This window comes from Phalacrocorax carbo, chromosome 2, assembly GCF_963921805.1.
Source record: "Phalacrocorax carbo chromosome 2, bPhaCar2.1, whole genome shotgun sequence".
In the NCBI taxonomy this organism is placed as follows: Eukaryota; Metazoa; Chordata; class Aves; order Suliformes; family Phalacrocoracidae; genus Phalacrocorax; species Phalacrocorax carbo.
Genome location: NC_087514.1, coordinates 97,249,500 through 97,274,142, shown reverse-complemented (window position 1 = coordinate 97,274,142; position 24,643 = coordinate 97,249,500). Strand labels below are relative to the sequence as shown.

Sequence of the window (24,643 nt, the reverse complement as noted above, 5' to 3'; positions counted from 1 at the left end):
TGCCCCATTGCTTACCAAAGTGATATTTATCTAATTTGTTACTAGCAAATGCTTGTGGGGAGGAAAAAGAAAACCAACAAAAAAAACCCCTAAACCCAGCCCAAGAGCTCCAGAGCCACTGGAGCCCTGTGCTAGCATCAGCAAACCAGTGTCTGTTTGCCCCCATTATGGTGGTATCAGAAAGAATGAAGCCTTTCTGGGTCAGAGTGTGTTCTCGTTTTCACTGGCATAAGCGACGCCTCTAAAGCTGAGAGAATTGTTGGCTGACCAGCTGACCTGGTGGACTTCAGGCAGAATTCAGGTCTCCTTGACCTGATCAGAGCAGAGGAACTTGTCCCACACATGCCGCTAAGACATACCAGCTGATTGTTTAACCATATTGAGAAATAACAAAATAGGCTTCCCTATCATTTTTCACCTAGCTCAGATTTGATCAGAGATATAAAATAAAGAAAGACATGAACACCCATTCTGGCTAAGTTTCCAAAATGTTGTTCACACAATGTTTACCCCAGGAAAAATGATCCTGCCACTATCTTCGTACTTTATCTGTGGTGCTCTGGCTCTTTGCATATTTACACTCACCATCACAGCTTCCAAGCATTCTCCTATAATTAATCAAACACTCTGTCCTTTTGTTTCCTAGGTCACGAAGAACAGTAAATTAAATAAAGATATCGGCTGAGCATAGAGACTGGATTTCTACCCAAGGAACCTAATAATAGCGCCATGATGCAGGCGAAGTCAAAACTGATACGGTTTTATATACACAGAGGCAACCAGTTGAGTGTGAAGAAAGTAAACATCAGATAGTGTTCAAACAGTGGTTTATCCAGCTCATTCTATGTTTGTAAATATAGAAGTGTGTTGTGGTGGCTAAATTTATCCTAATGTAAGGAAACATGAACAATTAGGCTGGTATTTGGTAACTTCTATAGGCAACATTAGGACATCCTGTGTGAATTATTTTGGGGCAGTTCATGATAACATGGTACAGATTAGAGTTGCCATTTCTGGAAAAATTAGGTCAGAATTATGTAGATAAGATGGAAAGAATTTCAGTAGCATTGTAGTATTTTCCTGACTTGAAGCCTGACTCACATGCCAAAGCTTTGTTTTATTGTATATCTTGTTTTGATATATAGTCAAAACAGCCTTTATCCAGAGAAAATAAAAATAAACCAGCTGAGCAAGAAAGAATTCCATACAGCATTGAATAAAAATAAGTACAGAAAGCTCAATTTCTGAGAGAAATAGTTGTCTTTTCCTGTGAAACTTTTTGCAATTTCAGAAATGGCCATGCTGAACCCAGGAAAAATCAGAGGAGGGAGATACAATTTGGTAACAGCTCGGGAATGGGGCTTTTCCTCACTCTTGATCCGAGCCGGAATTTCAGCCATATGTCAGGTGTATTTTGGGACCATTAGAGTATGGCCATGCTGGAAAGTGGTGGCCCTCTTCTCTACATGCTTCCCTTCCCCTTCTCAAATTTCATCCTGGATTGGAGGAACCTCTCACTTAAAAGGGAGATAGATCATGGCCATGAAAGGTTTACTTTTTAAGAGAAGTGAGATGAGTTCTGGTTAGAAGAATAAGAGCCCTGACTCTGCAGCTTTGCCTCTGCAGTCAGCACAATGTTTCCATTGGCTTCAGGTAGAATATTTGTTCACTCAGGTCATTTATTATAACTAAGAATGTACTTTTACACTGCTCTATGTTCACTACCATAAATCCCAGCACATACCATGCCTTTCTTTTTTCAGTGAGAGTTCTGGCCTGAGTTACTGAATTTCTGTCTGCCATTGAGCTTGCTTTGAGAAGGAGTAAACCTCTGGGACAGACCCTGGTACTTCTATGTGAGCCAGCCTTAGATAAAATGCTTCATGCTCCCTTTTGCTTATTCAGTGAGATAAACAGACTGGTTTTTGGTCCAGCTCATTAATGCAAACCAGGGTAAGCTGCAGTTTATGTTCCTATGCCAGAAGGTAAATAGCGCGGGGTCAGGGGCAGGGCCACATCCCCTTCTGCCCCTACTGTGTGCGAACAGGCCCCTGGCGCAGGCTGGCCAGCACAAAATGGCTTCAGCCACCCTTCCCAAACCATGCAAGCCCCTGGCACTGGGGGTATCTCACCCTCCTTGTGCTCTTTGCATTGCCACTCGGGCTCAGTGCTGTGTGGGGCTCTTACCGTACCTCGCACGGCTTTGGGTACCATGCCTTCCCCAAAAGGCCAGTGGGTGCCCATCACTGTGCAAAGCTGCAGCATGAGCAAGCGGCGGGGTTAGATCAGGGGGAAGGAAAGGAGGATGAAAGTCAGCTTTTGAGTCCAGGCATGAGCAGAGTAAACTGTAGAAGGACCAGGTTTATTTTTAGGATGGTCTCTCAAGAATCCCTTAAGCAGCTGGCCAGGAATTTGGGCTACTAAAGCCCACCCATAGCACCATTTAGCCCAGCCACCTACAAAACCCAGATAGCCAGCCTTAATAACAGCACAAGCATTGCTGTGGCATTCCTCCCCTCCTGCTCCCTCCTGGGAGAGAAAACAGGAGTGACTGTCACACCTGACAGAAGTCACCGATCCACGCATGTCCCTATGCAGAGATCAAAGAGCCGCTCCGGGGGCCACATCCTGCCCTGCAGAAGTGCAGGGTCTCTCAGTTCCTTCCCGCTGCCTGGGCCAGGCTCTCCTGTCGGACCCTGGCTGCCAGCACTGCCATCTCTCCACTGAATTACTGCCCCAAAATGTAGAGGAACAATGTGAAGGAAACATGATATGGGCTTTATTCAGCTTTTAGTGTTTGGGTGTGAAAAATGCTGCAAACAAACAAATATTGACAAGAAATCCAGAAAAATTTCAGAAAATTTTAATGATGACCACTGTCAGTGTTTGTAAGTGTCACACACAGTGTATTGTATTTATTTGTAAAAGTTTGTTTTTTAAAAAAACCCAAAACACTCAGGTTTATGCATGGACTAATTCTTGTGCTTCTTTCTTCCTATGGGATCAGAGATTATTAAATCCATTTATTTGCTTTGAGCATCTTTCCAGATATAACCACCTTAGGCCAAAATGCTTGGAGACATGCAAAGTTTTACTATTGCTCTAGATCTTTCCTGGGTTTGGGCTCCAGGCTCCATTGGGGTGTCTAACTTTTGTGGGCTGCGTTGAGACTTTTTGGGATAGCAATGTAACAAGTAACATAACAGAGCCTAGTCCAATATTGCCCACAAAGTATCAGTGTATGCATTTTCTCCTCTACTTCATGTATGTCCAACCCCTTAGTGGCAATATTTTAATGGTATAGTAAATCCAACATTAGAATTTGTACTATTGGATGAAAGAAAGACAGAGTGCTGCTCCAGAATAAATTAATTTTGCCAATTCAAATTTCATCATGAAATTTTGATGAGCAAGCTTGAATCCAGAACAGGTATTATCTGTTATCTCACATCTGGCATAACCTTTCTGTGTAGTGATCTGGCTAATCTGACAGAAAGACAATCATGTGCACACATTTCATCTAGGTCAGCTTTGTATGTAGGGCAATCTACCTCCATGATCATAGAAGCATAGCCTATAGAAAAATGGGGCTTATGAAAAACAAGCCAATACAGTAATTAAAAATATTTATTTCTGAAGATATTTACCTTGATAGGCATAAAGCATTTCACAATTTCATACAGAAATACGTAAAACATGCATAGACCAATATGGCCTACCTCAATGTGTATTCAACATGGTAAATATAACGAAGAACTTGTGTGAATATAAATACAAAACAAAAAAAAAAGCACGTAAGATTCAACCCGTCAGCAAATTCAACAATGTGAACAAATTCACTGCTATAAACATTCACCCAATATTAGCCTTTTGACATAATTCAAAACAACCCTTTGTCTCTATGCATTTACACCAAACAAGGCACTGAATAAACCTCACAGCAGCCTCTGGTACATCCCCACTTCAGTGCATTTTTGGTGGCATGTAAGACACAACAACCTCTATTATTAGAACTTCAGTTAGCCAAATATCCTTGTTATGAGAACCCTAGTAGTGCCCTCTAACTTTTATTTCATATTGAAGAGTCCTTTGGTATCCAAAACCAAAGGACTAACTATGCAAACAACCACAGTGTCTAACCCACATTCAGATAACTCTGGCTGTACAAGTAAACTAGACTTCTGAAAAAAGGCAAAGGGTTGCAGCTGATTAGTAAAGGCAATAACAAGGTGTAAAAATACTCTAGCAGGAGTGCAACAAACAGTACGCGAGGTAGACATGTATATATGCAGTAAGTCCTGATTAAAGTAGCACTGTGGCTTTCATTTTTGCATTTTAATCAAAAGGTAGAGTTTTTCGCTTTGAAGTTTGTCCACTCAGATCTTCCTTTCTGTCCTTTCTAAGCACATCTGTGAGGTCTCCTTGCAAGATGCTTTTGATGTAGACCTTGCAAGCTGCTCAACTGATGGGTAACATTCCAGAAACAATATTCAAATGTTTCTTCAGAAAGATGGCTTTTCATGTATGTTACTGCAGATTCCCTTTCACCCTCTTTACCCATCCAAATTCCAAGATGATGAAATCCTTTGCTATTACACCTCCAAATAAGGGACTTCCTTAATATTTTGCTCTGCCGTGCAAACACTTGGACAGAGATGCCCTTCACCATCGTGGGATGTTAGAAGCCAAGAGACAGTTTTGGTGACGCTTTGTCAGCAAGTGTGATGGAGAAAGATTCAGGTGATCTTCCCACTAGGACGCTTTCAGGCTTTCCCAGATGCTTTGCCTTTTGCTCGCCCTGTTATGTTTCAGCTTCCACCCTTTCTGGAGCTCAGCCTTCAGTTTCACAATATTGAAAGAAGCTTTGATACTGTTACCCATGGCTTCCAGCCTGCAAAAATAAGAAATATACATTTATTGTTACAATAATGAAGATGCATCTCCACTGTGCAGACATTCAGTTTTTGATTAAATAAGCCTCAGTCTAGACTTCTGCCATAGGATCCTCAGTAACTGCTGATTGCTATACCTCTGTCAGAATTAAGCCACTTGAAATATTGGATTTGGACTTGAAATGCAGACAGTAAAACAAGTTAAAATATTCATTCAAATATGGATACCTTAGACTTCCTTAAATAGCACGTATCCAATCAAGCAGTCTCCAGTGTCATTCTTTTTGGCTGTTTTGTTCCTTTTAGGTAAACCTGATCCTGGTTCCAATGAATGGGTGCATTTAAATAAGCAAGTGCCATTTTCAAAAATTGTTTAAGACTTCCAGGGCCTAAGTCTTACACAAAATCATCAGGCTGCTTGCTCCCATAAATCCTGTTCTGAAGAGTCTTCTTTTGTATGGGTAAACTTCTGCATGTCATACTTTTACATGGGCATGTAGCCAAACACTGAACACTGGAGCTGATACAGCTGCACTCAGCTTCAAAGCTGACTTCACCTCTGTGGGATTCGTAGCTGCACCAAGTCCCATGCATGCGTCTCTGAACTGCGCTGTGGGGTGATACTGCTGCTTACTGCCACTCAGCTTATTATGCATGGGCCTCAAAGGGCAGTCCTGAAATTTGCTCCTAATCTCAAATATTAAACTGGGCTCAAATATTCGTTCAGTCTTCATTTTCACTTTCCTCAACCTTTTTGCAGCCATTTCCATCACTAACATCCTGTACTCGTTTTACACAGGTTTCATCGGGCAATCTGAGAGATAAGGCAGGTAGAAATCTGCCTCCTGCATTCTAAAAAGTCAGACACATCGGCCAGAAGAAACAATATTTTCAAAATCTGGATAGATCAATAATCTTTGGGTTTTTTCCCCTTCAGTAAACTGGAGTAAAGCATCTAAGAAAAGGCATTCTGAGTCAATTTCATATTAAAATAGCTGAGACTATTTTTAAGTAGTTAAGATAGTGTATAGACACACTAAAAATGACAGGTTCTATTAATTTCTGTCAGTATTTCATGATTTCATACTCCTCTGAAGTTTGGTATATCTTTAGGCCTACAACTCAGCCTGGTTCCTCTAAGCAAATGGGAGGATGCTAGACAGAGCTCAGAAGCCGTGTCTTCACAAGCAGAAAAACCCACTGCATGAAGAAAAGCCCTCAAGATATCCCTACTGATTCCTTTGTAACTCTCAAGCTGAAATCACCAGCTAAGCCCACGCTGACCCGAAGGCAGGTGAACTGTGCTCTCTATTGCTACATTGGGGAACTACAACAGGAGGAGAAGAAACTCACCGCTTCATTTTCTTGCTGTCAACAAGCTGTCGGTTCATGCATTTGGGTCCAATGCAATTGCCAGCTTTGTTCTGGTGCCGTGAGGTTTTTTCCACTGTGGACTGAGCCCTGTCAGAAGTGAAAAGGCACTGCTGTTAAAAAGAAACCCAGGTCTGCAGTCCACAAGGTGAGGCAACTCACCAACCACTTCTCAAAGCATGCAATAAGCAATCTTTCTGGTCCAAAACATAGTATGTATCATAGCACTGTGAGCACTCAGGTAGGAGGCAAGGCTTTGGGGAGATTATTTGCTCAGCAAGTGCCAAAACGAGTAAGTCTACCACAATCCATCCCTTTCACATGCACTGCCTTTTAAAGAGTAGCAACAATAGACGCACCAGAGATCCTTTCCTGTCTGGCAGAAGTTCAGACATTTCTTGTCCTTCTGGTTGGCACATCGGCATCTGCTGCTAGGTTCAGCGAGCATCTCCGGCACCATGTCCTTCAGAGATCTTCTGGATCGAGATGGGCCTCCGAGACCGTACGGAACAGTCTTCCTATGATCAACGAGACAACATAAAGTCATTCAAATAATTCTGTGGCTTCAAAACAGTGGTGTAGTTTGGGCAGCCTTATCAATGAGATTGATTGCATGAGTAAAGGCTGTGGGATTGGGACTGCCTCGCTAGTCAGTTTCCATGCAAATGTTTCTGATGATCCTGCAACATACTTACTAGCATGGCTACTGACAAGGCTAATGACCTTTTAATTGTGTTTTCTTAAGGCTGCTCTGTCTCCCTGTGCCATAGAAAGCAATAAAACCTCATCTCTTTGAACTTTGGTAACTGCCAACACTGAAAGAAGCAATAAAAGTGAGGAACAGATCCTCTCCACTCCGAGGAAACCCAGCAGCAGAACAAATCACCACAGTCAGCGTTTGCAGCATTAGGTGAGGCTCTGGCTCATTACTTTTTGGTCAGGAGAGCGGAGAAACGGACACTGTACGCAACCCTATTAACGTGTGGTATGCATTAATTTGAGGCAGAGAGCAGCAAGAGGCGGCGAGGAGCCTCCCCGTGTCAAAGCAAGCCCTCTAGCCTCCTAACTTGTCAGGAAGAAAAACGGCCAGACAAATTCGGGCTGGCAAAATCAGACTTTTGGCATTTTGTCTGCTTCTGATTCATAGTGAAAAGTATCCCACAGCCTTTGCTGAGCAGCACCCAGAGGAAATACTCCCGCCTAGACTTCAGGAGCGCAGGTGTGTTAGGGCTACTGGGAGCTAGCTGCTCAATCTAGGTGGTCCAACACTGCTTGCTTTCTCCCAGTGAACACTCTCACTTCTAAACTCGGCAGAAAAGCAGGAGAAAGGGGAGAAAGCAATAGGAGAGACCGTGCAAATAATTATTCCTTCCTCCCCTTCCAATTTCTGCAGGGGGGGTTGCGGGTCTTCATTTCTCCCCCACCTCCCTTTTTCCAAACGAAGCAGAACCCAGCGCTCGGCAACGGCCGAAGCCCCCCCACCCAGGTCCCCTCACTCACTCGGGGGTGTTGATCCAGATGATGTCGAGGTGGCAGAAGTAGACGCACTCCTCGTCCAGCAGCGAGGAGCAGGAGCAGCGCCGGGCGCGACGGTGCGCGGCGGCGGCGGCGGCGGCGGCGGGGGGCGGCGCGGCGGCGGCCACGGCTCCGGGGGCTGCGGGAGGGAGCGGCAGAGCTCAGCACCCGCGGCAACCACGCAACGGGGGTGCCCTCCCCCGGGGCGCCCTCCCCCGGGGCGCCCTCCCCCGGGGCGCCCCACGCCAGCCGGTGCCGAGCCCGGCTGCGAGCCCCCCGCGGGGCCAGAGACCTACCTGCCGGCATCAGCCCCGGGCAGAAGACGAAGAGCAGCGAGACGATCATCTGGGAATAATCCATAGCAGGGAGCGGAGAGCGGATGGAAAAATCGGGGGGGGGGAAAAAAAAAAAAAAAACAAACAAAAAAAACCAACCAAAAACCAAAAACTAAATACACACAAAAAAGGAGGGGGATATTAATAAAAGAGGAAAAAGGGGGGAAAGTGTCTCCCAGCGTCGGGCCGGAGAGCCGTGTCCCGTTCCCGGCGGGGGCAGGCGGCTGCTCGGGGCGCCCTAGCGCGTCTGGCTGGCGCGGCGGTCCCCGGCGCTCTTTTATAGCGAACCCCCATGGAGCGGGTAAACAGCCCCGGCGCTATTTTATCCCGAGACAATGTTATTCTGCTATTAGTCACCGCGCGGCAACGTGCGGGCCGAGATAAGGCCGGGTTGGAAAAGGAAATCGCCTGCAAACTTCAGAGCGGCGGCGGCGGCGGCGGCGGCGGGCGGGGGGCGGGGGGGGGGTGGCGGCCTGGGGGGTGGGGGGGGGCGACCCGGGGGCGGGGAGTGGCGGGGAGGGGCCGCGCCGGCGGAGAGCCGCCAGGGGGCGCCCTGCCGCCCCGCGCCTCGCACCTGAGGGAGGGCGGCCGGCGGGAGGGCGGCCGGCGGGCGGGCGGGCGGCATCAGCCTGCGGGCGGCGGCCGGCGGGCCACCGTCGCCCTCGCCCTTAACAACAATAATTATTGCGATTTCTGTCAGCGTTGCTTTTTGTTGCCGTCGTTATAAAAGCGGGACGGGCGGCGGCGGCGGGCGTGCGCCGCCCGCGGTGGAGGTGTCGCGGTCGTCCCCTCAGGGTGGCGGCGGCCGTTGGGGCTCCGGGATCCACCCGCCGCTCCCGCCGGCGCACCGGAGGGAGGGTCTTGGCGAGTTTCCCCTCCTGCCCCTTCCCCCGCCGCCGAGGGAGCCCACCGGGTGGCCCTGGGGGGGTGTGTGTCCCAAACGGTGAGACATTAGGGTATATTACATACATATATGTATATATTCCATAGCAAAGCAGGACGCTGTGGCACAGCACGTTTTTAGGGTCCAGGCGTGTAATATGGGGTACATAAAAATGACCGTGGCCAGCAGGTTGGGGAAGGTTACCCTCCCCCCCCGCCCTTTACTTTCTCCTAGTGAGGCCACATCTGTGGTACTGTGTCCAGTTCTGGGCCCCCCAGTTCAGGAAGGACAGGGAACTGCTCGAGCAAGCCCAGCAGAGAGCTACCAAGATGATCAGGGGACTGGAGCATCTCCCTTATGAGGAAAGGCTGTTAGGCCTGGGTTTGTTCAGCCTGGAGAAGACTGAGGGGGGATCTCATCAATGCTTATAAATATCTAAAGGGTGGGTGTCAGAACAATGGGACTAGACTCTTCTCAGTGGTGCCCAGTGACAGGACAAGGGCCAATGGGCACAAGTTGGAACACAGAAAGTTCCACCTCAATATGAGAAAAAACTTTCCCGTGAGGGTGCCAGAGCAGCGGCACAGGCTGCCCAGAGAGGCTGCGGAATCTCCTTCCCTGGAGACATTAAAAACCCACCTGGATGCATTCCTGTGCCCCCTGCTCTGGGTGTCCCTGCTCAAGCAGGGGGGTTGGATGAGATGATCTCCAGAGGTCCCTTCCAACCCCTACCATTGTCTAACCCCTGATTCTGTGAAAGCCAGGGATGTGTGGTCAGGAGGAAGAAAGACCCATGCCCAGCCTTTGCCTTTGGGTCCTACTGCTAACGCCGGCAAGGTCAGGGTGCGTTTTTTTTTTTTTCCCCAGCGTGTTTGTATTTGCTGCCTTGTGCTGAGGGGCAGTAGCTGTCAGTGTGGAAGCCGTACACTTGAAAAATGTATTTAAGCAATGAAAGGTATTAAGCAATGCCATCGTAAATACATACACGCATGAAATCCACTGAGCTCCTAACTGAGAAAGCCAGCCGTTGAATATAAACTCAGATGAACTCGAATGCCTGTGACCCGTTGTGGAGCTGTCGTGCTGCAAAGCGTGCCAATTTCACCTATGATAAATAGATAAGACTCTCTTGGTATTTGTGGTATTTCCGTGCACTGTGCTGTAATAATAGAAATGACCTTGGATATCACAAAGACCAAGGCTGTTAACTGCAAGTTGCATTGTGATCTCTCAGGTGAATGGCTATTTTTTTAAAGTATCAAATTATACTTGTGCTGCCTGTATCATAGTGGACAGACTGTCTACAGCCGTGCTGAGTCAGAATAAAGGTCCATTTAGCTGTTATTCTTTCTCCCACAATGGCTGTTAGCAGATGGTATGAGAAAAGAATGCAAGCGGAGACTAATCCTTTCCTCAGTGCAACCTCCTGGCTTCTAGCAGGATGACGTTTAAGGGCTTTCCGAGCAACAGTGAGCATTTAGACCATTATGCTGAATAAACACAAGTGGCCCCATCCTCGGATGGTCATACCTTTTTATCAAAGGTTCTCTCAAAATGGCCCTATAAAACATCTGTGAGTGGAGAAAGCTGGGTTATACATTTTTTTTTACACCTTTTCAGCATAGGAGTTTATTTTTCAGAGCAGGGATTGTACCTTCTTGTGTATTATGTCATCTTGTGTATGTAGGGCAGCACTTAACAGAATACCGATGTATCTGTACCTGTATGTGTGAATTATTGCAGTTATGATAAGAATCTACCAGCAGAGGTCACCTAGCTACATATAAAAAGTAACCGTAGCCCACTGAATGTTTAAATTTTATCAGTATCCAAAAGTTGGGAAAGAAATTAGGTGATTTTTTTTTTTGTCTTCTCGGTGTTTTAAAAAAGGAAAAAACACAAAGCAGTTGTGTGGGTTGAAAGATAGCTATCGTTTCTGTATAGAATACAAATATGCACAGCCTTTCCAGGCCTGTCACTTAAAGACCGTATTTCATGCCAGCACTTACTAAAAAGAGATTTTTTTCTGAGATTCCGTTTTCTAAGATGTGCACTTGAAGCCAATATGACTCACATGGGTGTAAGATATTTTCAGCTTTGTCAAAATGCCTTGTTAGAAAGTATTTTGTTAGCTGGCAAAAATGGCCTGCATGTTTCCTTTGAGTGACAAAGCACAAACATATCACAGGGACCTTTGAAGATGCTATTTGTTCTTTTTTTAATTTTTTTTTTTTAACCAAAAACATCTTCAGCCATTTTTTTAGTAAGGATTCATAAATATTATTGTTGTCAGAGATCCATATCCTCTGCTTCAGCGATTTCTGATAACTCTGCTTTCAGATCTTGAGACATACCGGAATGAAGCTATTCCTGTTGCTTGTTAGAGTAACGCAAAAACAAATTTATGTTCAGTTGCCGTTGGCCAGGATGGGTCATTTCAGGCTGCGGGGACTTGCCAGGCCAGGAGGTGGGTTTCCACAGGCAGGGGTAACCTCCTGACCCCTCCTTGGACACTGGGAGTTACTAGGCGGGTCTGCGTCACGCAGAAAATCCCTTTGGGAGTTTTGCCAAAGAAGGAAGATTCGCTCACCCTGTAGCTGTTTATAGTTAGGAGTCTGTGACAGTATGGGTTGCAGTAGGGGTCTTATAAAATAAGTAGAACAGGACTAAACTTTGGCTAGCAGGCAGCGTTTGCAGAACAGCAATACAAAGTCGTGCGCGATCATACAAAGTCATGTACTCAACAAGTCATCCCAGTGCATGCCAAGCCAGCTTGCCCCAAGGGCTGGGAAGTTTGCGCTTTATTTGCACTGCTACCCGTTCGGGCGAGGGTGGAAGCAGGCATTGAAGCTGCCTGATCCTGCAGCAGGCTTTTTCCCTTTCTAGCTGGGGTGCCTTGGCCAGCCACATCTGAGACAGTGTTATGGGGTGAAAACTTAGCTGGCCAGCCAGGCTCTGGTTTTAATGTTCCAGCTGGAAAAAGCCGTGGCACTGACTGAGTTTTCTAAAGGACATTTTGTATAGTGTCAGAAATGTGAAATGCCTGCTTATCAGCAAAACAATAAAAGGAGATTGTAAAACTGTGCCTTTCTGTGTAGGACACAGGGGAAAAACATGCTCTTTTCTGCAGATTTGAAACACAGCTCTCAACCAAGTGAAAGTTGCATAACTTGTCCCTTTAACCTGCCCCTCTTGCACCTTACTTTCCTCTTAGGGGCCATCCAGTCCCCCTGCACACCTTCTTACACAACAGGAGGGGGTAGATTCCCCCTCCTTCCTTACATAACACGCAAATTAAAGAGCTAACTAATTTAGGCTTCTTGGAAGTGACCTTATTCTTGTTTATCACTCCACAGCCTACAATGTATCTAATTCCCCTTACAGATGTCAGGGTCCTTGGGCAGAAGAATGATTTCTGGGAAACTAACTAACTTCATTTCTCCCCATCTCCAGTCAAGGAGGTTTATGAAAGGATGAAGGCGCCTGTCTCGCACTACATTTGTGGACCTCTTAAAGTGCTGAGGAGAAGAGGAGGGTCAGCAACCTTAGCCCCACCTGTTTGTAACACGCAGCTCGATCCTCTCTCCACCTCAGTCCCATCAACGGTCATTTTCCTTCCAGAATTCACTCCACATACAAAACCCCATTTAAATTAGGGAGGAGGGTGACAGCTATACGCTGCTTGGCACAGAAGAGCTGTCATCAGATAAGAAAAGAAAGCTCTTCCAGACCACGCACGTCCTGGCATCAGCTGGCGGTGTCTAGGTACCATTTAAAATACAGAAATCAAAAGCAGCTTAGAGCTCAAATAGAGGAGAGAATCAACTTTACTGAGCAAAGGTCACAGTTTCTCCCAGGGCTAAAATTGTTGTTACCAGCAACAGAAGGAGGATGGTATGGAAAGATTCAGGTTTCAGAAGTACTGTTGTGAAACCTTCCTGCCGCTTGTACTCTCCACAACAAAGAACTGGAAGCGTCAGGGAAATGTTTCGCTGGAAGCCAAGCCAATTTTTAGATGAGGGGAAACATCAGGTGGGAAAAGGAAAAAGGTTCAAATAATCTGGGAATTAAGAATCCACGTAACTTTTAGGTGAGAGTTAACAGGAATTTCCCCCCTACTTTTACCACCTGTCTCTGGATGTCGTGGGAGAAAGAGTGTCTGCTTCCCACTGAAGCGACCCACAGGGGTGCTGGAGGTGCTTGGCCGTCCCCCGACCCAGCAAGCTGCAGCAGCTCCTCCTATTTCCATCTTTCACTCTGCGCTTGCTCTTGTGCAGGAACAGCAAGCGGAATATCAGGAGCAAGGCAAAAGGTTAAGCTCTGTGGGCGTAACATGGGGCAGGCGACCAGAGCCCTCTCTCCCAGGCCTTGCGTGGGTGACAGGGGTGGCCCGTGCTGCTGAGAGAGAGCCCTACATGGTGCCAGGACAGCACCCTGACCCACGGGCTCAGGTGGGTGGTTATTTCTGCTGTGGTAGCTCAGGATCCTGCACGCAGAAGCCCCGAAGGATTTCAGTCCCTAGCCATTTAGCGTTATAAACAGTTTCTCCTGTGGTGTTTAACTTGCATTTAGTTTTTTAATTGACCTGAGTTTTTCTCATGTCACTGGCAATATTAGGAGGAGTTATAAGGCAAAGACCTCACTTCTGGCCCAGAAAATCTTAAATTGCTGAAGCCTGGAGAAATATTCTGGGGAAGGAGCCCTGTGCCTTATCCCCATGCTCTGGCAGACATATCCACCATTGGCCACGTCAGTCACAAAATGCTGGGCTGGACAGTCTGATCCCATGGGACTGTGATATATTCTCATAGCTACACCTGGACTCTAAGTTTGTTTTGGGAAAAAAAAAAAAGTATTTCTGCATGGCCTTCAGCTCCATTCCATCAGTCAAATTCAAAATACAAGCAGTAGGAATTCTCTTCTCAAAGTGTGAAAAGATGGTAAAAGGTTATATGTGTCGATAATCAGCCTCTTAAGAATGGGTTACACAAGCAAGAGTTTAATAAAGATTATCATAAATAAATACAAGAGACTCGTGCAAAGGCTGCAACAGAAGGGTTTAGTGAAGAAAAGGAAAATATAGAAGAGAGTGTCACTTGTAGAAAACCAAATCTGGTTCCATATATCAACCTCTGCTACAGCAGCATATGACAGAATACTTATTTGCAAATAACAGTTAGTGGAAAATGTGCTTTATCAGGTTTGTTTACTTATTTCTTGGCAAGTCTGGCTTGCGAGGAACTCAAACCCAATGCATCCAATTAGTAAATCTTCCGAAGCAAATCACTAAGAGCAGTGCACAGCACTCTGACTCATCATCTTGCTCCTATCAACAGTGCATTTCAGAGTTTTCATGTTCTTTAGTAAATGCAGCTTTCCCATAGCCATGGCAAAGAGTCAGTGACATCGTTCCTGTGCCCAGGGTTGGGAACTGAAGCAAGGAGGCCAGTACTCATCCTGTCTAAGAATAAGTACTCTGCTAGAGATTCTGAATTAGAATAACATCTTAGCTCACCTGGTGTCTGAATTGCCTTCTAGACTATGGAAAGGGGCCTAAGGTGCTGACCCTCCTAAATTTAGGCACCATCTCCTCTTAACGTCTAGAGTTAGCTGGGGTTGAATCCAAGTCCGTGACTTGCCCAAGGTCCCATGAGAAATTAATGGTGGGGTGGATCTGAGTTCCTCAAACCTGTGTCCTGTATCCTGCTGCTACATTATCAGCCTTCTCCGGTACCCAGAGGTTTGCTTACCAAAACTGACTTTGCAGCTGGATTCATTTGCCCATCTTTTGGATTTTATGTTCCTTTGCTCAGAAAAGGTATTTGCGAGATCTTCATTTCATGCAGCTCACTCAGCGCTACTTCTTTGAATTAATGAATTTAATTGACTTTTCATGCCTGGCTTTTTCACCTGTCACGTGGCTTGCTCCACCTTTGCATGCGACTGTCTCCAAAGACTCAAGTTAGTAGATTTCTGAGATCTAGCCGGCTCTGCCCTTTTCTGAGTGCATAAAAGCCTTGCTGAAATGAAGGTAATTAGCAAACACATTGTTCCATGAGTGGTGTTGAACTTTACAGCAGAGCCCTTTTGCTACCACACATAGCCCCCCTGTGACTGTTTCCACCTCCATTTTGAGCTTGGGGTTAGGTGAGTGGGCTTGCCTGTTCCACTGTTTTCTTTGTGAGAGAAAGGAGTACGTGCTAGGAAACACCGCAGGTTTAGATGTGGCCTGAGCCACAGGTGTGGGTTTGTTTTTCTTTGCTTACTTGTTCCAGGGACTTGCTTTGCTCCCAAATCCATTAGCACTATGCTTCTCTGCCTCATTGCCCAGAAGGTGGATAGGAAAGTAGCCTTGCATGAACCAGGGCTCCTAGCATTAAAGATCTACTCATTGTCCATTTGGGCAGATTCTGTGTCTGTGATTTTTTTTTGACAGGAGAATACTTTGCCTGTAAAAGAAATGCTGACTGCTTCTTTCCACCTGCAGTTCCTAGTCTTTATCTGCCCTTGTTTTCCCCAGGAGAAAGCAGCTTTGTGAGGAAACATTGCATTAAATATGCTCCAGCTGTTTCTCGCACCCAGTCTCAGCTTGAACATGTTACACCAAAAACTGTCAGAGGACAGAAGCTGTAGATAAACTACAATAAACCAAAAGGAATTAAAATTCAGAAGCTCTCCTTATTTTTAAAGGGACAGTAAGAGGGACACCTTTCTTTTTTTCCAAGGGACATATATACATTAAAATATCTACTCTGTGTCTGAGGTAAAATATGGACCGCTCAGATCCAGGGGTTATTATGGCAATTACTCACTGGTGACACTGACAGAAAGGAGATTTTGTTACCTGTCAGGGCCAGGAAAACAAGAACAGTAGCCTGAGAATTGCCGATGCCCCAGCACTGAGCTAAGATCACCTTACATCCGCCATCCCCTGCCTTCAGTTGCAAGAATGAGCCTCTTCTCAAGTGTGCATCGGCACTGCCACCAGCACACAATGAAGTGCCTGGGAAATGCGAGGGGGTGAGAAACCAGGGGAAGGAAAGGGGCTATGTATACTCCAGGTTCCTGTGAGCAGCTAAAAATCCAAGATGCCTAAGAGGACTGTATGTCAACATTTGCCATATATGACATTTAGCCTGTAGGAATGAGGCCAGCTTTTCTGGCTGCTCTCACTAGGCATTCTTGAGGCATGTCTCTGTTAGGAATTTTTCACCAGCTGTTTTGCATTTTGGCTACTCAGCAAAACCCAAGTTGGTACCACTGGGAACCCCTCTGCAGGCTTGACGCCTGCAGCCAGACCTTTCTGGGTGGCTATTCCGTGCAGACTTACTTGCTGTGAGAAAAAAAGACAGTGCAAATTCCTCGGTTGCCTATAGGTGATCAGCATTATAGTTGTAGGCATCAGGTGGAGTCGTGGAGCCTTGGTGGGAAAGGTACCGCATGGGGACTTTGCTCTGATGGGCTGGTGCAGCACAGTACGGAGTGAATGCAGGGCTGTGTTTGACAAAAATAGTTTGTGGATGATGAAGACTTTTCCCACCATTACTACCAGTACTGTACATGCAGAAAACCACTCATCGTCCTTCGACTAACCCTGTTCAGATTAGCTGACTCTGAGTTGGAATTACCCTGTTACTATTGGTGTAACTGTATGTGAGCAGCTATTGCCTTAAGAATTGCTTCCTAGTGTTGTTTTCCCAACATTTATCATCTCTTCACAGTTTTTAATGGCAACTTTTTCTTATTTAAAGACAAACATATTCCACCTTTCCTACCAGGATTATGCTGTAAAACTGTAGCATTGGTTTCAGTTTCAGCAGACACAGCCAGGAACAGCTGGTTCTTACACTGGGTTTAGGATGAGTCTTATGAAAATAGGAACTGTATATATCACACAGTAGAGTTTTAGCCATCAGCTGACAGAGCAGAGCAGCTTTCCTCAAATTCTTGCAGATATATTTTGTCTTTCCAGTGAAAAGACTTTTTCTGAAAATCTAAGCTAGTTTTGCACCAGCTGAATCTGAGTGGAAGTGGTTTAATTTTAGTTTAGGAGGGCAGAATAGTAAAGAGGGTCCAAACCTGACTGAAACAAAGTTTAGCATTGTGTTTTCAGTACATTTTTGCAGTGACTTATCTGTATAATTTTGTTTCTAGTTTTAAAAATGGCATTAAAATCACACTTTTCCCTAGAAGAATGAAAATTAAGAGAAAGTCCATGCCAAACGTAAGGAACAGCAAAAGTATGATTCAAAGGCCTCATTTCTGCTGACACCATGTTTTTTGACCTTTCTCCAGCCACTGGTGACCAGAACTGTAACTTTTCCCAGAAGAGCCAACACTAAATTTGAAAGTGTGTTATTCTGCATGATGGGAAGCTTCCTTTGCTGATACTTGCTATTTAAATAGGGCCATATGACATAGCCTAAAGTTTTGTCTGTTTATTTGCAGCTTGCTTGCATCCCTCGCAAAGTGGAAGTCAAAAGCAAAAAGGCAAAGTGACCCTCTCAAAACCCGCTTATCTTCACAGGAAACCCGTTCAGGATTAGGCAAACCAGAAATCCCCACTTCCTTTTTCTAGAGAAATTACGCTATCTGTTAATTAGCAGATGCCTGTTTCATTTTCTTCCACTGCCCTGTTATAAGAAAAGGAGGAGGCAGGGCACTTAAGGGCACCTACCTTTTGCTGCAGTTACTATTCAGTTTTTCCATTCTGTCATTTCTCTCCCCATAAACATCAGTTGTGACACCTGAATGAAAATAGCAGCCTGTTTTCCTTGCAGTTTGTTTGGGCTTGTGTAAGATCTTCCTTACAACAAGAAGGTGGGATTCCAGCACTGGTAGGAAAGAGAGATTTTTACTGGAAACAATCATCTTCAGCTAAGAGCTTTCTTGCTATGCGTGTGCCACCATAGGCACATCTGCTGTATAGAAAATAAACCGGTGGACACTCAATAGGAGTAAATCAGCTGGCTTCTCGGACCTTGCAATGAGAAATTCTGGGAAATAAGCAACTGGGGCCAGCGTTGCCCATCTGCAAAGCTGCTGCTGGGAAGGCAGAGAACCCATTATCGCAAAGGGCTGCGATGCGAGGCCTCCCCAAAAAAGTGCTGTGGTGCAAGCCACTTAGAAAAGCCCTGGGAGCCAGTGCTCCTTCTCCTCGTCCTCCTCCTGAAGAACATTTACAGTAAACTGCTGCTTGGAGATAGGGAACCTGCCCTACATTTCCTTGTAGTAAAGTACACTGTAGCAAGCGAAGGTGCTGATTAGTTGCATGCAATCTAAACTGCTGTTCCTTAAAATAAAAAACCTTTTTTTTTTTCTTTTTCTTTTCTTTGGTCTTATCACCAAGGGCATGGTTTTCTCAAAGGTTATTTGACTGCCCAGAGTCCTGAAGCAGTCCTGTTGGCCCTCTGCATGAGAAATACAGCTAAGCAATGAAGGAACTACAAAGTGCTGCATCTTCTATGCAACCTAACATTGACATTTAACTTAGCCCCGGAGCAGCACAAACCATGAAAGAGGCAAGAAAGTTTAAAATCTCAGGGGGCAACCTAAAGGGGGCACGAAGAAGAAGTATGCATTCTTGGGGGTCATTCAAGAGAGAAAGTTCCAATAGAAGATCCATGCAGCTGCCGAAATTGCAAGGTTCCCGCTGCTGGGCTCATTTCAACAGGTAACCTGTGCTCAGTGGTGTTAACTGTGTGACCAACTCCACTGACTTCAGGAATATCTTTAAGCGTATGCTCAGGTGTTTGCAGAACGAGGGCCGGATGCATCTCTTTTTGTGGGGTGACAGTACATGGCCAGAGTGCAGGTGATGGAAGTATTTCAAACATCTCTAGAGGTATTGCATCCCTGTGAATACTAAGAAAGGAAATTCTTATTTCCGGGCTCACAGGGGCATACGGTCACCCAGCTGTGGTCGCCTACCTTTTGTGGAGTCTGCCCCTGGCACATAAAATCCAAAGTTCAGGAGCTTCATTTAGCAGAGGGCATTTCTGGACTCTTTTAGCTGTTGGCTGAATTTCCCCTCCCAGTCCGTCTGACCACAGCTTGCTCTCTCAGAGGGCTTCCAAGTTTGCATTTATTGCTCGAACTAATCAACATGTTTTGATAAAATAAGGAACAGGAAAAAGGGAACCCTGAGGCTTTGAGTTCCTGATAGGCGTCCTACTACATTGTTGTCGCTGAAAAGAGCTGGAGCCTGGCCGTGCTGATCTCCTCCAGCCTTACTACAGCCCGCATGCCTCTAGGTGGTGCCTCGCTCTAAAGTTTAATACCAGGAGCTGGGGAGCAGCAGCCTTAGACTGGGTTTTGCCCAGCAAGTGGTGCCAGCAGCCGCTTCACCCAGCGTGCCCTTCCAGGAGTGGCCGAGGGAGCAAGCAGGCAGTCCTGCTGAGCCCTTTTCACCGAAGTATTGCTAGAAAAGTGTATTTGCTTTAGGCAAGGGAGCCACAGATAGAACTAGAGGGATGCCCCACAACGACAGACACGTTTGCAGTTCATACAGACCCCACATACAGACTTCACCCAGAGCTGACCGAGACACCTTCATTTAAAGCTGCTGTGGGTCAGACCCCTAATCCCAAAGAAAACCATCGGTTGCTTTGCTTTGAGGCTGCTGAAAAGCCCTGTCACCTACAGAACTGGTGTCTGTAAGGAGATGTAACCAGGTTCATACCCTTCAGACTGAAGTGTTAGAAGAGAGAAATAAAATGGGCAGGCTCGTGGGTCATCAGTCGGAGTGGGTGCCTATTTCTTTCCTGCCCTGAAGCCTATTTTGCTAACCTGGGCTGTGTTAAAAGTCTACGTGGGGGACAGGAGCAACTTCTGGAAACACATGTGAGAGCAAAGGATGCCTGTAGATGATATAAGAGCTCTTTGCCATCCTCACCTGTGAGAAAGGGCAATATTAGGGGTTGGAAATAGAAGAGTACACTGAGCTTGTTAGGTGTGGAAAAAGCAGTGCATAGTATTTGTCTTGACATCTTTGAGGTGAGGAACATCAGCTAGGGAGGTTCACAGCCCATCCTTTATGATGTCTCCTCCTTTTCCACTATATGACTAGGAAGCAGAACACGCCCTCTGTTTCGAAGCAAACTATTTGGTATGCACAGCCATGCAAAGTCAAAATCGAGCATGATATGGCTGAGACAGCCCCAGCTTCCACCTACTCATGGTGTGTTCATGTATGTCCCGCTCACACTGGAATAACACAGCTCCCTGTCTCCTACTTGGAAAAAGGGGAGCAGTCTTGGAAGACTTGCTATTTTCCTTCCTGCTATACCCTCCTCTTGAGAGAAATGACAGTGCCCTGTGTTTGGTATGGGGAGGAAGAATTTGCCCTTGGGCTTCCTCCTTGCCCCTACAGGTTTCCATGCACTTATACTGAAGGGGGAGAAGCAAACCTGGGACAAAGCGGGAGGTGGTGTAACATCTGGAGGGACATCTGAGGAGGGTCATCACAGCATTTCACCCCTGAAGCAGGACATGCCCAGCGGGAGGAGGGGGGACATCTTCTCTGACATGCACTGCTCTCCTGAACAGGCTAAAGGATTAGCCCTTGGATTTGTTTTTCAGATGATCCTGTGCTAACGGCTTTGGGTGGATTTGGGCTGACTTCTCCACGTCAAGTCCTTTGAACTTTTAATCCTTCTGAAATAACCTATTCCTTCTCCTCCCCCTAAGTCCCTATCCCGCCAGATAGCCTTTTGTTGTTTATCTCCTTGGACATGTTTTAAGGGCTTGCAGCAGCTTTTCTGGTGGGCTGGGTAATTAGCTGGCAGCTCTGGCTCCTTCCTCCCACTGGTCTGTACCTGGGGCTATGCATAGTTTCAGGGTGCTGCTTGATGAGGGTGTTTGTTAGACTTGCAATTTTAAAGTTTTTCGTGCTAAGTTTTTCAGACTTAGGCTTTTATGAAAAATAATAAGGAATATCTCTGACTTGTTTTCTCGTATTTTGACTTCATCATCTCTCAGTGCAGCTGGCAGACCCAAAGGGTTTATGCAGTTCTAAAAGTGGAAGAAAAGAAACCTGAAAAAAAAAAAAGAAAATTACAGCTAGTAAGTGAGGCCAGATATAGCTGTGGTGTAGATGGGATAGGGAGGAAAAGGAGGAAGCTGGAGAGGGCCCTGTGAAGGAGGTGACTGTGGAGATGGTCACATAACTCAGATGAAATATCTTAAGGACCTGAGGTGTGGGGGAGAGGCAGAGCCTCCACTGCAAATATGGTCACTGAAAGCTGCATGAGGATATCTTTTATAGGCCCTGATTCAGCTCACATCATTCCGAGGCTCTTGAAGGAAGCAACCCAGCTAATGGTCCATCTGTAGGGAGGTTCTGTCGCCTGCAGCCAGAGGTTGAGTCCATGCTGCGTTTTCTCCCAAAGATGGGAAACACACTCATCTCCAGCCAGGTCCTGCTGTCTCCTCGGCTTCGTCTGCCATCGGTAGCTGAAATAAGAGGATTGTAAGTGGCTTTTTAAAAGCCTTTCACACTGGTGCAGGACAGGAATAATACTTATTTTTATGGGCTTGGGTCTTTACGCAGACAGATCGATATGCTTCCTTCTGCAGTTCATCTTCAAAGTTGTGTGCGGAGGAAATGCAGGAACTACTTGGAAAATTGTGCAGTGCCTTGCTTAAACCAATGCAAGGCTTATAGTTATCTGAGGTCCTTGGGAATTAATGTTGCCTTTAAAGTTAAGTATATACTCCATTTTTTTTCTCAAGAAAGATTGCTTAAGCATCTTGCCGTTGGAAAAGTCCCATCTCTCACAATTGCTGTATACAAAACTGAGTGACTTCATGATAGGCTGACTTGTAGATGGCAAAAGATACTGAGTGTTTCCTCAGCTCTATATAAGAAAAGAGTGGCGCTCCAGCAGCATTCGGGGGACTGTCAGCTTTCCCTCTCCTCTGGAGAAAGTTTGTTGGAGATGGAACGCACAGAAAGGAAGTGGGAAAGCTGAGGAAGGCAGTTGCACAGCTCTGTATTCAGTGTGTGATGGTGCGAGAGAGCTGTGTGCAATGGCGGAAGAAGGCAATGCCTGATCCAGCTCAAAACAGGGACATCTATCCAAAGGAAAAGAGAGGAGAAGCGTTATCTCAGTAGCTCATTCCACACCCCTGCACAAGGACACAACTGCCAGACTTGAAAAGGCATGGATATTTCCCTACCGAGGCCAGAAAGTTTTTCCACTTTCCTTCCACAAATAAAACTCTGCCAGGGTTACAGTTTCTAAATAGGTTATGCTCCCACACAGTCATTTTCTATGTGAGTAAAGGCAGTAGCCAGTTCTCAGACTCCTTTGCATACCTGTGAAGGAAGATGGCACAGACCTGTTGCAACTGTACTGCAGACCTGCTGTAAGACCAAGGTTTTGGGTTTAATCACATGTGATAAATAGGGAAATAAATTCTATCTGAATGTACAATATAAAGGAAATAGCCTTTTCACATCTGTCATGCTGTCCAGTGACTCATGTAATTGAAAAACAAACCAAAGTACAACATGGAAAAGTCTTCACAAACAGGTCCTAAGACAGGATGCTTTTTTCTCTTTCCAGGCAGTATGGGAAATAGCCTGATTAATTCTTAAGGATGTGTGTGAAAAAAATCTTCTACAGTCTCTGTACCAAATACAGCTAAATTAAGCATGGTAAGTATCATACTGAGCACTGTTTGCATTTTAAAAAAAACACAAACAGCTGAAATTTTGACAAATCTTTGAAGCTTGTACATTGAGGTCAAAACCCAAGAAGGACTGAGCTGCCATAGAGATCCTCAGTGGGATCCTGGAGGGTTTGTGCCAACCAGGAGTTGGGAAACCAAAAAGGCACATGGTATTTTGTGCCAACTCCTGCCCCAAAGGGTTGTCTCAGCTTGCTCAGCCTCTCCCAGGGCCTAAGTGCTACACTGCGTCCCCTTCAAATCCCTTGCACATCCATTCAAATTCCTTCTGCATGCTCTTCTGGGCTGGATTTTTTTGTTATGGGAAGGGTGTCATGCTGCTATGCTCCCTTTCCACACACAGGGACAGCTGTGCTGGGTCAGACCAAAAGCCTCCAACATCAGCCCAAGGCGGATGCCTAAGGAAGAGTATAAGAATGGGGAAAGTAATAGCTTGAGACACCTGCATCGGTCTGTGACTCAAAGGCTTCCTGAGCCAGAGGTGGTGCCACCCTCCATGGATCCCTATTCCTCTGAGTTATCTAGTGTTCTGAAAACAGATGAGCTTTAGTGTTCACAACATCTCATGGCCAATTTCTATGGCTGACTTGTGTTTGGTGTGAAGAAAAACACATCCTTTAGTTACTTTCAAATCTGCTGCCCAGTCATTCCTTTATGATCCTTAGTTCCTGTCATGGAGGGCCCTTATGCACCTCCTTCGTGACATGCAAGGTTTTATAGACTCCTGTCATAGTCCTGCAGCCATCCCTGCCATACTGGGACTGGTTTCCCTTTCTTCTGTGCTGGTCTAAGTCAGAAGCAACAAGGTGAAGTCTACAGAGGCTGAATAAGAAGCATGGAAGAGAATATGGCTGTGTGGTTTCTTAACGCAAGCTCTTGCCTACTCCTGCAATTTGGCCCTAAATCTAACACAAGAGATTTCCTTATGTTATGTCTAAAGCTAATTGGTGCCAGTAGTAACAGAGCAATAAACCATTGATCTTTTCTGTCCTGTCCAGGAGGAAAAGAAAACAGGGACTTGAATGCTAAATTCAGTTTTCAACTTCATCAAGATATTGTTTCTGGCTTGGATGTTTCTGAGCTTTGGTTTTAGAAGCGTTCAAATTTATATCCTGAATGTCCATGCTCACCCAGAAATTAAATGAATTCAGGGGATACAACTGGTCTCTGAACAGCTGTTAGTTTGGTTTTGAGTGCTTCAGAGGATCTTATTAAAATAATAAATTTCCATAGGAACTGCTACTGCAGCACTTTTTTTTTTTTTCTCCAAGAAGGAAGTTATGCAAGGCCACTGGATGATATCAGCACATCTGGACAGCTTGGAGCCTGGGGATTTTTGAGGAAAAAGGAGGGAAACAGAAAAGAAATTTGAGGTTTTCTCAGCTTGGGGCAGGTAGTGGGATCCTGGAGAGAGAACTACAAACTCCGCCAACCCCAGGAGGGTCTTGCCTGGATCTCTGCTGTCCAAAAGGTCACTGAATTTGGCAGCCATCACAGACAGCAAATAGCTGCTGATTGCCGCAGTAGGAAGTGCAAGGCCAAGCAAATTCGTTCGTGATTCCAGCACTAAATGCTTACACCATAGCTACGGTTTGTATTTATGCTCTCAGGGCTCTGCAGAGGGAGGGCTTGTTCCCCCTCTTGCCTAAGTAAGAAATATTGCATAACAGACAGGTGCTGGATGCCTTGGAGCTACTTCTGCTCAGTCCTACTGATAGGAAAGCCACGGGATGCAGCGCGCAGGTGGAGTGGAGCCTGCTGCGGCTGCTGCACCTCACAGCTACCGCTTTGCAACAGCATCCTTTCAGTGCCTCCAGATGCAAGCCAGGGCAGCAGCTACTTGCTTTTTAGTTTAGACCCTTGTAGCACATATAACTACAACATCCCTGTCACATTCATGAGCCCCTGGGGCCTGACTGATGGTGCATGTGTTAGCCCCTTTAGCCTTCTGGTAG

At 45.9% G+C, this 24,643-nt stretch overlaps 1 protein-coding gene across 1 annotated transcript; it reads right to left on the bottom strand.

Annotated features, from left to right (window-relative positions):
• Positions 1 to 3,609: 3,609 nt before the first annotated feature.
• EDN1 (endothelin 1) lies at positions 3,610 to 8,522 on the bottom strand. The gene is made up of 5 exons (XM_064443597.1): positions 8,075 to 8,522; positions 7,764 to 7,917; positions 6,623 to 6,781; positions 6,246 to 6,353; positions 3,610 to 4,891 (listed from the first exon to the last, which is right to left on the bottom strand). Exons 1-5 carry the CDS (start codon positions 8,136 to 8,138, stop codon positions 4,753 to 4,755), a joined length of 624 nt encoding a protein of 207 aa, XP_064299667.1. The 5' UTR covers positions 8,139 to 8,522; the 3' UTR covers positions 3,610 to 4,752.
• Between the last annotated feature and the right edge of the window lie 16,121 nt (positions 8,523 to 24,643).